Here is a 14,390-nt window from a genome sequence, read left to right as displayed (position 1 = left end):
GAAGAAAGGACTTTGTTGTTTTGTGGATGGGTAAATGGAATTACTCATGTAGGTCAAAGATTTATTAGAGGTGCAAAAGATTTCCGGACTGCATTATGTAAATATGCCATTGAGATAGGATTTGAGTTTGTGTATGTGAAGAATAAGAAGTGTCGGGTCACTACTGTGTGTTCAATGCGGGAATCCAAAGCTTGTTTATGGAGAGTACATGTATCTCTAGAAAGTGCTAATAATTTTTTCTACATTAGGACTCTACATGATAAGCATACTTGTGGAGCTGCAGTTCGTACTTCTAAAAACTCAAGGATGAGTTCAAATTTGGTTGCAAGTTTGATTGTTAATGAAGTTCGTGGGAATCCCCAAACTTGTCCAATTGGTGTTGTGCGCCAATTTACAGATCAATACGGGCTCACCATTATGTACAATCATGCTTGGTTGGGAGTGGAGAAACCTAGGACTACTACTTTTAGAGATTTTTCTATGTCTTATGATGAGATTCGATGGTAGATGGATATTGTGATGAGCACAAATCTTGGTAACTATTTGCGTCTTGACTCTAACCATCAAAGTGGACGGTTCAAGAGGTTTTTTGTTGTATTTAATGCTTCCATTCAAGGGTTTAAGCATTGTCGTCCTCTATTGTTTATCGATAGAACTTTTCTGAAGGGGAAATATAAGGATACCTTGTTAATAACTACAGTGAAGGATGGGGATCAAGGTAGATATTACTATAGTTTATTCAAAAGTAACAAGTTACTTATTTTCAGAGTAACATGTTACTGTTATTTAGAGTAAAAATCTACTACATTTGTCCTTTTCATTTAATATACTTACTAATTGTAAAATGTTATTTTTTAGGTTTTTTCCTTCTTGCAATGGCAATTGTCGATACGGAGACTATAGACAGTTGGGAATGTTTTTTTATGCATTTGTCGAATATATTGTTGGATGAAAAACTAATTACCTTCATATCTGATCGGAACGCAGGACTTTTAGAGGCTTTACCCAAGGTTTTACCTACTGCTTACCACTATTTTATCTCCAACACTTGAAGGCCAATTTGAGGGATAGGTTCTCCGGTCCAAGTTTCAGCAATACTTTCAAGAGTAGAATTATTTTTTTGTTTTCTTCATGTGCTTATGCTCCGACAGTAGGATATTTTAATCAGTGCTTGAAATAATTACAAGATGAGAAAAAATGGATAGTTCGTAGGTTTCTATCAAATTTGCCCTATCACAAGTGGACTAATGCATATTTTAAAGGACAAAAATACGGTGAAATGCACTCGAATGTGGCAAAGTCTTTCAATTCATGGATCCGTCAAGCTCGTCATTTGCCTACTACGAAGATTATTAATTTAATTAGGTTGAAGATCATGGATTTGATGTCAAGAATGAGAGAACAAGCTAAGAAATGGAATACTTTTCTTTGTCCGGAGATGGATTCAACATTAGTAAAAGCTCTTGAAAGTGGAAGAACTTGGTTGGTTAGGCATTCAAGTGATCATGTTTTTGAGGTTCAATCCCAGCCATCGGTTAGCGTTGACCTCTTGAATAGAACTTGCTCATGTTACCAATGGCAATTGAATAGATTTCTTTGTGCTCACGCGGCGACCGCTATCCAAAAGAGTAGAGGTGATTTGTATGCACATATGGAACCATTTTATTACACTAGCAAGTTCAAAGCTTGCTATGCTGAGTCCATTTATCCAATACCCATTGTTGAAAAACCTCTTGTAGATATGGATGATCTTGTTGTCCTTCCTCCAATTTGTAAGAAACCACCTGGTGGGCCAAGGAAAAGTAGGATTCCATCTAGGGGTGAGAAGATAAGACGAGTACGGTATGGTAGATGCAAGAAGTACGGTCATAATAGGAAGACTTGCAAGGAGACATTGTCGTGAAAGACATTATTGATTTTGGAATAGAAGTATGAAAATAATGTAGTTCTTCTGCAATAAATAGTCCATAACAATAATAGTATAGTCTTTTAGATTAGATTTGTAAGTAGACATTGCAATAAAAGACATTTTTACTATGTTCTTGAATGGTTGTCTGCTCAAGTTTCTGATTTGCTTTGTGGTTGAGTTCGACATTTTAATATATTGTTTTAACGTGGTTGAATAAGTTTCATGTAAATGAACTTATAATGGAGTTTGTTCAGTAGGTGTGAAGGTTTGAAATGGCTGTGCTCAGCCTGTGCTTTCAAAGTAAAATTTTTCAGTATTTCAGAGTAAGCTTTTACTTTATTGCAGAGTAAAATTTTACTTTTTTCAGAGTAAAACATTGCCTTTATTCACATGAAAGTAAAACTTTACTGCCTTTCGAAGTACAAATTTATTATGTTGTTGAATGGTTGTCTATGGGTGTAATGAGCTTGTGGTTTCACAATAAAATTTTATTTTATTTCAGAGTAAAATTTAATCAGAAGATAACTTTAGCAATAACTCATTCATACTAACAACTTGGCTTTGATACCAAAAGAGGCAGAAGCAGCACATATAGAAGAACATATAATAATTAATTTAAGTAATATCAATTTAAATAGTATGAAATAATGACTTACAATTGTTTACTGAAATGAAGCAAATACTTCTTCAAAATACATAACTTGAAAATGAATTTTTAGAATATTAAACTACAGAGTTTGAGGTGCTGGAACTCTTAATTTTTTTTTTTTTTTTTTAAACTCTGCCTTCCAATAACTGAAGAGGCTCTTTTATAAGCAAAAGGAGTTTACTGTGAGCCTTGTGATAGAATCTGACTGAAAGAAGCACATGGGAGCCAGCTGCAACTTTCGGTGAAAGACTAAAGTTGATGGATGCTTTTGACTATAGTGACTTTGTCTGATTGATGAATAGTGAATAGTAAATCTGACTTTTTCACTATTTATTGCTTTTGGTAGAGGCATGTGACTGAGGGAATCAATATTGATATATAAATCAACAGCTTTTCTCAAAAGGAGAGTATTGATTGAAGCTGATCAATATAGCTATATAAAATCCAATGACTATATCAGGCATATGGGTCTTGAGCATCTTGGAACTGGGTCCCATAAGGATCATAACTGGTTGATTCTGCAGTTGAACTGGATGAACTGGATGAATTGGACTTTTTGGCCAGTTCAGGAGACTCATCATCAGAGGGTTCATCATTTATTTGTGACTGAGCTTGATCCATCGGTAGGCGGGCCATTTGAAGTAGCTTATCATTGGATGATCCAGGCTTAACTTTGGGTCTTGACTGAGTTGACTTGGATTTTTCTGACTTGGGCTTTGATTCATCTGTCTTGACTGTCTTGGACTTGGATGACTTGGGCTCGGAAGAACTTGATGGTAGATCATTAGGACTTCCAAGATTGACCGGAGGAAGATGGCTTTCTTGAGTGACTGAAGCAGTCGGGTTCTGTTGAGCTTTAACCATGACCACAGTAGGAGCATGAACACTGACTGGGAATTCAAGCTGGACTTGTTCAATAATGCGTGGAACTTTGAAATTATCCCACCATTTAACAAAATGTTGCCGGATTACTATGTTGTTATCAATTGCATATTGCTATTTAAATATCCAAGGAACTTTGTATTTGGATATAAAAATGAGCAGAGAAGGAAACTGTTTCTGGTGTTGACTGAAGTTGTAAATAGAGGAAAAATAGTTGACTTGTTCCATTAGGACTGGTGGGAAAATCTCAAGTATGGCACCATAATGAGACCACCATCTAAGGAACCATGTAGGAATAACTTATTTGAATTGTTGATCAAATTTGAGGAAACAGAAGTGACTGTATGACTCATTTTGATATAAGAAAACTTTAAACCATGCATCCATATAGTCATAATAACTATATTGAATAGAATGATAAGGTAAATCACGAAGGAGGAAAGGAAGTCCCCATTCATCAAGAGAGATAATGTTATGAATGTAAAGTGAATGGTAAACAATTTTACTAGTGAGGACTAGATCATAAATTGGTTTAATAGCAATTGACTTGTGATGAAAGAAAATATCTTTGTCAAAAGAAATTGACTTATTAGGATGGAGAGAAACAAAATGCCATCCTGGAGAGAAATAACTTGTAACTAGATCAAGAACATCATGTTTGTTCTTGTGAGTAGGCTCTTTGAAAAATAAATTGGTTGACTGAAACTTAATGTAATTGGAACGAGAAGTATTTACTGGATTTGGTGGATATGGAGTAAGTGACCTGGAGGCTGAAGCAAAGGGATCTGAAGCAAGAGCATAAATGTAACTAGGTTTAGGAATATTACCAAGAACTTGGTAACGATTGACCATATCAATGGAAGGAATAACAGTAGGTTGACTAGCTGGCACAAGGGCTTTGCTGGAAGGTCTCGAAGGTTTCTGTCTAGACATGTGTAAAAGAAACGAACAGGATTTAGCATCCACTAAGGATATCTAATTTGTCTATGTGATAATGAAGACAATTAGTATAGTGAGCAAGTAAATGTCTGGGACTGGCAATTTAATGAAACTGAATGTATTGAGCACGTTTAGTAGTCTTTTTGGCGAATTTGAGGCAAGCAATACGATAAGCAGTGTGATAAATAAGGGCTTTGTAATGGGTGACTTGAAATTTATGGTAGGAAATAAAAGGAGTTGCCATTCTCTATCCCCTTTGTAAAAATTCTTGGATAAGAAAGTCAAGAATAGAATTTTGACTACCAGGTAGATATTCAATATCGAAATCAAAAATACTTAAAATAGATTACTATCGGGCAAAAATATGTTTACTACCAATGTTTTGAACATCTTTTTCTAAAACATATTTAGTACTTTTACAGTCAACACGTAATAAAATTTTTTGATTTAAAATATCATCTTGAAATTTACTAATACATAAAACAATAGATAAAATTTTTTATTTAATAGTACTGTAATTTTTCTGTGCTTTATTCCAAACACCAGAATAGAAACGGACAATTTGTTCAGATAACCGATGAGTGAGTTTCTGAAGCAGAATACCACCATAACCAATATCAGAAGCATCAGTTTGAATAATTTTGAAAGCATTTTCAGCAGGAATACCAAGACAAGGCAAAGTCTTGACATATTTTTTGACTTATTAAACGATAGAAATATGAAGAGAAGACCAATGAGGAGGATTATCTTTTAACTTATCAAAAAAGGGGTTGACAAGTTTTCCTAAAGTCTTTATAAAATTCAGCAATGTAATTTAAAGAACCTAAAAATCGTTGTAACTGATTTTTATTTAGGATTTCATCAGGAAATTTAGAAGCAAATTCAATAGAGCGACTAATGGGAAGAATAGTACTTGGTGAATATCGTATCCTAAAAATCGAACTTTAGTTTGAAATAGTTTAATTTTGGAGGCAGAAATGACTAATCCATTGTACTTAATAAGATGGAAAAAAGAATTAAGATGCTTCCAATGTTCATCAATTGACCTTGAGAAAATGAGGATATCATCTATGTAGACAATTGAAAAATGACCAAAGGGATTGAAAATTTCATTCATTATGTTTTGAAATTCACTAGGAGCATTTTTTAATTCAAAGGGCATGACATTCCATTCGTAATGACCAAAAGGAGTAGTAAAAGCAGTTTTATATCGATCATTAGGGTGAATTTGAATTTGCCAAAATCCACTTTTTAAATCAAATTTACTAAAAATGACAACTTGACTAAGCCTTTTAATTAAATCTTTTTTGTTTGGAATTGGGTATCTAATCCATTCTAAAACTTTGTTTAATGGTTTATAATTGATAATCAGTCAAGGAACGTCGCGTTCAAGTTCAACATTTTTATTAACATAAAAAGTAAGATAAGACCATGGTGACTTACTATAACTGATAATATTTTTTTTTAATAGTTCATTAATTTCTTTTTTGCACATTTTAACTAATTCATGGTTTATTTGAATAGGTCAAGATTTAGTAGGTATTTATCGTTCATTAAAATTTTTAATATATGGGAGTGTAACTACGTGCTTTTTCCTATGCCAAATGGCAATATGTAAAGTAAAGCAAACAGTATTTTCTAATTGATTTTTAAAGTTGTCAATTTTAGAGATTAAAAGAGGATCAGTTAATTGAGGTTCAACTCTTTTATACTTTATTTCTTCTTTAAGGAATTTAAGGTGTTTGGTTAATCGATTGATTGATTGAGAAATAGAACATTCTTTTAATTGATTTAATTCTTTGATCTCAGGAGGAGACACAAATTTAAAAGTAACTGTGTGACCAAAAGCTTGTGTAGTTATTCCTTTATTAGTAGTAGTAAAATGATATAATAAAAAGATAAACGGTGTGTCTAAAATAACTTTATCAGTTAAATTTCTTACTAAAACAAAAAATGTTTTAAAACAAACATTATCTTGACAAATATGAACTTTAGGTAGCTTATAGTTAATATGCATTTGATTTCCATTAGCAGAACTTAATTGTTCAGTAGATTTATGATAATATTTGGTTGGAATTATTCCTTCTTGGATGCAATTTAAATCAGTACCAGTATCAATTAATGCAATAACTTCTTTTTCAAAATCGTTAATGGCTAGTTTGATTTTTGAATGCCATTTTTGAATATGAATTTGGTGAATTATATTAAGACGTTTATTATCTTGATCACTATTATGTGGAGTAATATGATTATCAAAGACGACTTTGTCAGGATCAAGTTCAGATCTAGATTCAGATTCAGCTTCTGATTCATTAGCAGATTGATTTTGAAAATCATTAAGAGTTTTGTTGATTCGTAAGATAGCAATTTCTTATTCTAAAGATTTGTCCTTAGTTTTTAATTCTTGAATGGTTAATTTAATCTGATTAATTTCATTTTGTAAATCTTGTAAAGTAATTTCTTTATGTTTCTCTTTTTTAAATCGGTCTAAAGTTTTATTTAAACTAATGATTGGTTTATCATGTTTGGGCTTTTTTATCTTTATTTGTCAATAAGGATTTTAACTTATTAGTATATTGCCTTTGTAAATCAGGGTTTTCTAATTTAGCAATTAATTCAATAAGAGCAGTTTCTTCTTGTTGAGATTTACTAAGAACATTAATTGTTTTACAACAAGTGTCATTACATCCTAATTCAATTTCATTATCAGTGCTATCAGTAGGAGAATAATAAGTGGAAGTGTCACTAGAGGAAATATTATTGTCAAATGTATTACTAGATTGAACAGGGGATTGATGTGGAGAGATGTTTAACTTAAATATATCAAATATTTGTTGTTGATTGTCTTCAGTAATTTGTAATTGATTTAGTTTAGCATTAAGTTTTTCTTTTACTTTACATTTATTAGAATAATGTTCCTTTTCCCCACAGTTCTAACAAGTAACATTGGGAGTAGATTTGGATTTTTTTTTGGATTTCTTATGATATTTCTTTTTAGGGTTAGAATAATATTTATCAGTAGATTTAGAAGGATAATATTTCTTTTGGCCTTTGTGGGAATATGTGTAAGAAGATTTTTTGTTTTTATTTTTAGTATTTTTTTTGTCTTGAATGAGCTACAGGAGGTAGACCATATTATTCACAGAAATTTCCTAATTCATATTTAGCTTTATGTTTATCTTTAGCAGCTTTTTGACTAAATTTTAAATTAATACACATTTTTAAGCATTCTTTTTGAATCGTACTAATAATATCACCATAAGTTAAATTATCATAGTCTATAATACTAGTAGGTTGACTAAGGACATCTCTAATCTTATGAGCAAAAATGCTAGGTAGACCATTAATAAATTTTTCTTTTCAAAATGACTTAGTGCAATCATCTCTTAGTATGACTCTAGATGTAAAAACATCTTTATATCATCTAAAATCACTTAAAGTAAGACAGGTCAAGTTACCAAGTTGATCATGAATACAAGAATGAATATTAGTGGGTGTTCCTATAAAATGTTTAACTATGGTATATATTAAAGTGTTAATACCATCAGGTATTGTAGATCCTACTTCTTCATCAAAGATTGGAAATCCTTCATCATTCGTTTGAACAACATATTGAATAGATTCTCTTTGGTCAGGAGTAAGATATTTGTCCCACAAATATTTGAGGATACCAGTAAATCCAGTAGTGATTAAAATAACTATTTCAGGTTGAGTATAATCAGGATAATTAGTAAGATAATTGTTGGAAACCATAGACAAGTGATTAAGTTTTTGAAGAATTTGATGTTCAATAAGACCATCTATATTCCATTCATATAATTTTTTAGCAGAAATAGAAAATTGATTGCTAACATTAGTTTCTTCAAATTAGAGATCAGGTGGTGTAGGTTTAGTATATCAATTTTTTGTGAGGGTGGTAGGATTGATTTTAGTATGTGTAATTTTGTTTAGATGAGAGGGTTGAAATTGTTGGGCTAAATGATTGATTTCATTGTCACTAGATGTATCAGAGTGACTAGGAATTTCTAATGGAGGCTGTTGTGTTAAGATAGTAATTCCTTTAGTAGTAGATGATGTTCCTTTACTGGTGGATGTAGATAATTGGTTAAATATATTTTCAATAGCATCAACAGTGGTATGGTCTTGGGTAGCTAAGCTTAATCGTTTTCGATTATTGGGAAGATTAATAAGAGGTTTATCTAATGATTTATTTATAGCAGTATGAGTGGTAGAATAGTCTTCAAGTGTGTTTTCAATTTTATTTAGTTGCTTACCAATAGTTTTTAAACATTGATTGGTGTAATTATTTTGTTCAATGACTTTTTTAGTTTCAGATTCATCACTAGGAAGTTTAAAATGAGAAGCATTCACAAGAGTACCTTTATGTTCTACAATTATATTTTCTAGAGGAGGGTGACTAGCTGAGACAGTAGTAGTGGGAGAAGTCTTCCATTTAGTTTTTGTGATGACATTTACTTTTTGGTAATAATTTTCTAAATAATCAAAGAAGTTAATGTCAGTATTGATTTCTAACATAAATTTATACCATTTTTTAGTAATTTTGGATTGTTGTGTTTGTATCATGAGTATTCCTATATTTTTGTCTTTTTAATGTATTTGCCTTGGATTTAAATTCATCATGTAGTTTGTTAAGATTTGAAGTAAAAGGTTTACTGAGAGTTAATAATTGTGGATTAACAGGAGGAACTACTTCAAAATAAATTTGAGTAAGTGAATCTTGTGAAACAGTATCTTCATCTTGAAGATGTGTATGCGTAGAGTAAACTGGTTTACTAATCTGAGATGTAGAGGAATTATCTATTCCTTTCATCTTGCTGTGTGTGTAGGAAGAGGATTCATTTAGATGAAGTTTTTTGTCTTTTCTAGTAAATAAAGGGATATTAAAAATTTCACCTTCATCAGTATCGGTAGGTAAACTAGAGGTACTATGACGTGAGGATTGACTAGAAAGTCGGTTAAATCTGATATGAACAGAACCATCATTAAATTGTTGAATATCTTGAATATCTTGACTAGTAGAAGAATGTTGATTTTGGGAATAATTTTCATTGACAGTAACCCAATCATCAAGAAGATTAATATCTTTCCATTGAATCATTTTTGGAACAGTAATATTGGTTGCAGTTGTACTGCCCTGAATTAATAAAGTTTTATCCTTTAGACTTTTGGTTAAAGCTTGAACTTTTAAATTAATTTTAATACACTTATAATAGATTCGGTAAATTAAAGCAATATTGTGAACACTTTCTAACATATTAGTAAATTCAACAAATAATTGAATATTCAATGCTAAAGCTTTTAATATATGAGGATCACGTAAACTTAAAGCGAAATCAGAGAAGCAATTAAAATGGACAGAACCTTTATGAAGGCCTGATTCCATTATACCCATTACACTGGCATTATAATTAATAAATCGAGCATCTCTTAGACACAAAAGAACATAAGTATTTTTACCTTGTTGGGTCAATGGGTTTATTCTTACCTGAATTAATCCTAAATGGATAAAATTATGACCAGTTTTGAGATGTTTTCTGATTGCGTCTTTAGATAATAATTGGCAAGTTTCCCGTGGTTTACTTAAAGCATAAACTTGTTCAACTGTTTTGACTTGTAAATTAACATTAAAAGTAGATTGTAAAAAACTAGTTTTATAGATTTTTTTAGTTTTGACTTTACGGATATTCCAACTTAAATCAATTTTTACATCTTGGTATTCATGTTCTTCTTCATTTAATACTAAGTCTGTATTAAGTATGGAGGTCAAAGTTGTAGACCGAGAGCTAACTGAAGAGTTACTTATGAATAATCGACTCATTTTAGATCAATAAAATTAAATACAATTTTTCAAAATTCAATTATAACTTATCATGTTTTCTCATACTGTGTGGTCACTCATACCCTTTTCGGGAACCCCTATATCTTTCGACTGCCTACACCTAAGGACTTACACTGGATTGGGACGAAAGATGGGTGGCTACTAACAAAGTGGAATACAAGAGATAAGTTTAACAAGAATAAGGAGACTGTAATTTAATTGCATAGAGATTAAAAGAGAAGAATTAAGCAGAAGAAAACTTTAGCAATAACTCATTAATTTTACTTTATTTCAGAGTAAAATGTTATTTTTAGATTAAAATTTTACCTTATTTCAGAGTAAAATTTTACTTTTATAGAGGGTAAAATTTTACTTTTGTGTAGAGTAACATTTTACTTTTAGATTCAGAGTCTAACATTTTAATCGTTTTTCAAAGTAAAATTTTATTTTTATACAAAGTAAAATTTTACTTTTGTACAGATTAAAATTTGACTTTTAGATTCAAAGTGTAACATTTTACTCACTTTTCAGAGTAAAATTTTATTTTTGTGCAGAGTCTAATATTTTACTCGTTTTACAAAGTAAAATTTTACTTTTAGATTCAAAGTATAACATTTTACTCTTATTCAGAGTAAAATTTTACTTTTATACAGAATAAAATTTTACTTTTAAATTCAGGGTGTAACATTTTACTCTTAGATTCAGAGTGTAACATTTTATTCTTATTTCAGAGTTTACTTTTATGTAGAGTAAAATATTACTTTTAGATTCAGAGTGCAACAATTTACCCATATTTCAGAGTAAAGTAAAATTTTACTTTTATGCAGAGTAAAATTTTATTTTATTTCAGAGTAAAATTTTACTTCATTTCAAACAGTATGTTAGCCCCTTAGAAAAACATTTCTAACCCGCACCAAAATTTACCACAATACACAAACTCTCCTAATAATCATCATGCAATCTTTGTGCAAAAATAATCTAACAACACAACTACATATATCATCAAAGATACACAAGTATAACCCGTATCATTGTATTCTATCCATAACAACATTCATTCCTAGTCAAAATAATATCTTGCTATAATAATGTATTAATCACCAAACCACAGTAAAATTTACTAGAACAATAGACATAGCATGTACTATCTAATACTCTTTTAGTATTCTTTCATTTACAATTACTTTTTCACCATTCTTTCATTTACAAAAATCGAAATCACATACATCATTCACAGTAGTTCCCCAAAAGTTGTCCATATTGTCATCCTTGAGGTCTTAACTCTTGCCCATTTTTTTTTAGGTTGAATTGTTCCTCAGTCCATGCTTTTGGATAATCATTCAAAAATTGATACACTATTGATGCTCGGAAGTTGTTAACTTCATTCTCTTCCATAGAATTTGCAATAGGTTCATCTCTTATGATTTGGCGTATGATATAACATACAATAATTGTGCAATCAACACTGTTAATAAAAATCAAGATCTTGTTAGATTTAGTCAAATTTGAAAACTAACAATTCAAGCATGTAATAGTACCGTGAAATACTTATGATGTTGGACGTTGTTATGGACTATCTTTCACCGAAACCAAGTTTGCAAACTTTCTTCTACCTCTTTTTGTTTTGTTGGCCAACTTGTTCTCCACATATGTTATCTAACATCATTGTATAATTGTTTGGTCACGATTAAATACAAGAATAAAACACAACAAAAAATTACGGTCAATATGATGCAAAACACTTACAATCTTTTTTCGTCCTTAAGGTAAGGATCTTCTCTGTTGTCTCTTGGCCTTAAAGAATTGTAATGTCTCCACTCATCAAATTCAATGTCAAATACAAGAAGTGTCCAGTGGTAGGTTTTTTTTCCTTCTTGTTCCCATTGGAGTTCATGCAAAAGTGAAGGTATCTGTATCCACTCAAATCTTGCTCAAGAACTTCGTCAATTAAATGATTTCTCAAATCTCCATAACCCCATTTCACTAGTGACTGCATTTAATCATATAAGAGTGTCATGTCTCAAGTTATGTTGATGACATACTGTAGGAGTTGTCAATCTTTGGCAAACCAAATAGTAAAAATTAACTCTAAAATATAGTACAATGTTACACTAAACCACAGTAAAATTTTATCAATTCAAACTAAATACAAATTGATGGCTTAACTAACAAAGACTTGAGAAAAAGAATGACTTATTCCTTTCTGGCTTTTTTGCTTGTTGCTCAATCTGAAGCATTTCTACAAAGATGCCAATGACCTACAAAAACAAAAATCAATTAAATATATGTTAATAAAGTGAACTATTTTTTGTTATTGAAGTGAACACTAGTCATTGAAAATTGTATGGCCACTTACATTATTTGCCGTATCATCATCTCTCAGAATTGCATCCACGTTATGCAATGTAACATATACTCTATTTCTTGTGCCGGACCATATGATTACACTAGTCATAAGGTAAAAAAAATGTTGATTAACACGTTGCAATTTGATAACAGTAAAAATTTGTTGTTTGATAAAATTAAAAATGTTTTACTCTGTGGTTTCCAAATTGTAAATCTAGTTCAGTAGACACTTCATTTTCATCAAGCAATTTGCATATTGCAGCCTTATCTGAAAACAAAACCCTTTCAACTGGCTTTGGTTGGCTTACAGGCAAGTTTTCAACACAAAACACTTCATTTGATATCACTTCAATTGCTTGTTTTATGGTCTTTTTTTTTTCTTTGCCTCTCTTGGCTTACATTCAAAATCAGACATCTCTTTTTTCTTCCTCGCCTTGATTTTGATTTTCTTGACCATGGATGTTTGCAATGGCTCTATGACTATAGGTGTTTCTTTCAATGTAGTTTGAATCCTAAAGTTTTGCTCTTATTCTACTCCTTTAGCATGTGGCATTTATTTAGAAGCAAAAGCTTGGGTAACCGCATGAACTGCATTTTCTTCAATCTGTTCAACCAACTATTTATTTTCAGATTCGAGTACTTCAAACTCCTTTCTCAGTTTCTCCATTTCTTTCTCTGTGTTGCTCATTTTTTCCATCATTTCTTTTGTTTTTGCCTCTTGATCCTCTTGTATTTTTTGCATTGTTTCCCTTAGCCTCTTGTTTTCTTTTTGAACTCGTTCTAATTTCCCAAGACCAACGAAGTCTTTCAATGGTTGATCATTTCCTAAAGCTTCAGCTACATGATCTTCATCTTCTTTAGTCTCCAAAATTTCCTCCATGTCCAATGCATTTTCTTCCTCATCATTGCGAATGAGATCCATTTCTTCTCTGGAAATGAGCTTCAGTTCATCGTGATTTACTTGCATTTGAAAAATAGAAAAAGAAAAGAAGTCAGCAATGAAACAAACTTTAACCACCAAAGTAAAATTTTACTTTGTTTCAAAGTAAAAGTTTACTCTGATTGTAAGTAAATTTTTACTCTAATTTTAAGTAAACTTTTACTCTGTTTAAGAGTAAATAAAATTTTACTCTAATTGTAAGCAAACTTTTGCTCTGATTTAAAGTAAACTTTTACTCTATTGAAGAGTAAGTAAAATTTTACTCTGATTGTAAGTAAACTTTTACTCTAATTTTAAGTAAACTTTTACTCTGTTCAAGAGTAAGTAAAATTTACTTTGATTGTAAGTAAACTTTTACTCTGTTCAAGAGTAAGTAAAATTTTACTCTATTGCAAAGTAAAAGTTTACTCTGATTGTAAGTAAACTTTTATTCCAATTTTAAGTAAGCTTTTACTCTGTTCAAGAGTAAGATTTTATTATATAAGTATAATTTTAAGCAAAGTGAACCAGCAAGGTTGAGTTTGGAAAAATGGTACCTCTTCGGGCTTTAGTGTTTGAAATGACCTCTTCATTAGCTTTTTCCTCAACGTTGATAAGTCCCATTGAAGGAACCTTGGACATAAATTTTTTTCTTGAGGTTGAATGAGGGTAGTATACTCGCATAACCAGTACTATAAAATAAAAAATCGAAATTAGTTAATTCTCTAAAGATAGATTGCGTAATATTTCAAGTAGTTCAATTTACTTACCAAAAGAAGAAGTATACATCCAGTTACATTTTCAGGACTTCCTAATGAAGAATGGATTGAAGTAGTCAACGTAGATGCAACTGCAGCCGACTATGCATATGAATTCATAATTTCCAAATTTTCTACAAGGGCGACAA

The 14,390-nt window shown here is 31.0% G+C and overlaps 2 protein-coding genes across 2 annotated transcripts; both read left to right on the top strand.

Annotated features, from left to right (window-relative positions):
- Nucleotides 1-507: 507 nt before the first annotated feature.
- LOC114284080 (uncharacterized) lies at nucleotides 508-1,052 on the top strand. Its single transcript, XM_028226952.2, has 2 exons — nucleotides 508-718; nucleotides 859-1,052. Exons 1-2 carry the CDS (start codon nucleotides 508-510, stop codon nucleotides 1,050-1,052), a joined length of 405 nt encoding a protein of 134 aa, XP_028082753.2.
- A 323-nt stretch (nucleotides 1,053-1,375) lies between these two features.
- LOC145798328 (uncharacterized) lies at nucleotides 1,376-1,903 on the top strand. The gene has a single exon (XM_082885848.1). The coding sequence runs from the start codon at nucleotides 1,376-1,378 to the stop codon at nucleotides 1,901-1,903; it is 528 nt and encodes a 175-aa protein (XP_082741974.1).
- Nucleotides 1,904-14,390: the final 12,487 nt, after the last annotated feature.

The sequence above is a fragment of the Camellia sinensis genome, chromosome 8, assembly GCF_055761805.1.
Source record: "Camellia sinensis isolate YWXY chromosome 8, ASM5576180v1, whole genome shotgun sequence".
In the NCBI taxonomy this organism is placed as follows: domain Eukaryota; kingdom Viridiplantae; phylum Streptophyta; class Magnoliopsida; order Ericales; family Theaceae; genus Camellia; species Camellia sinensis.
This window is presented reverse-complemented; position numbering and strand designations above follow the sequence as displayed.

What these genes read in the sequence shown, in the direction of transcription:
- LOC114284080 (XM_028226952.2), top strand. Translation starts at nt 508, where the DNA reads ATGGATATTGTGATGAGCACAAATCTTGGTAACTATTTGCGTCTTGAC. An exon ending in AGTGAAGGATGGGGATCAAG is followed by an intron (nt 719 to 858) that starts GTAGATATTACT and finishes GTTATTTTTTAG; the next exon opens with GTTTTTTCCTTCTTGCAATG.
- LOC145798328 (XM_082885848.1), top strand. Translation starts at nt 1,376, where the DNA reads ATGGATTTGATGTCAAGAATGAGAGAACAAGCTAAGAAATGGAATACT.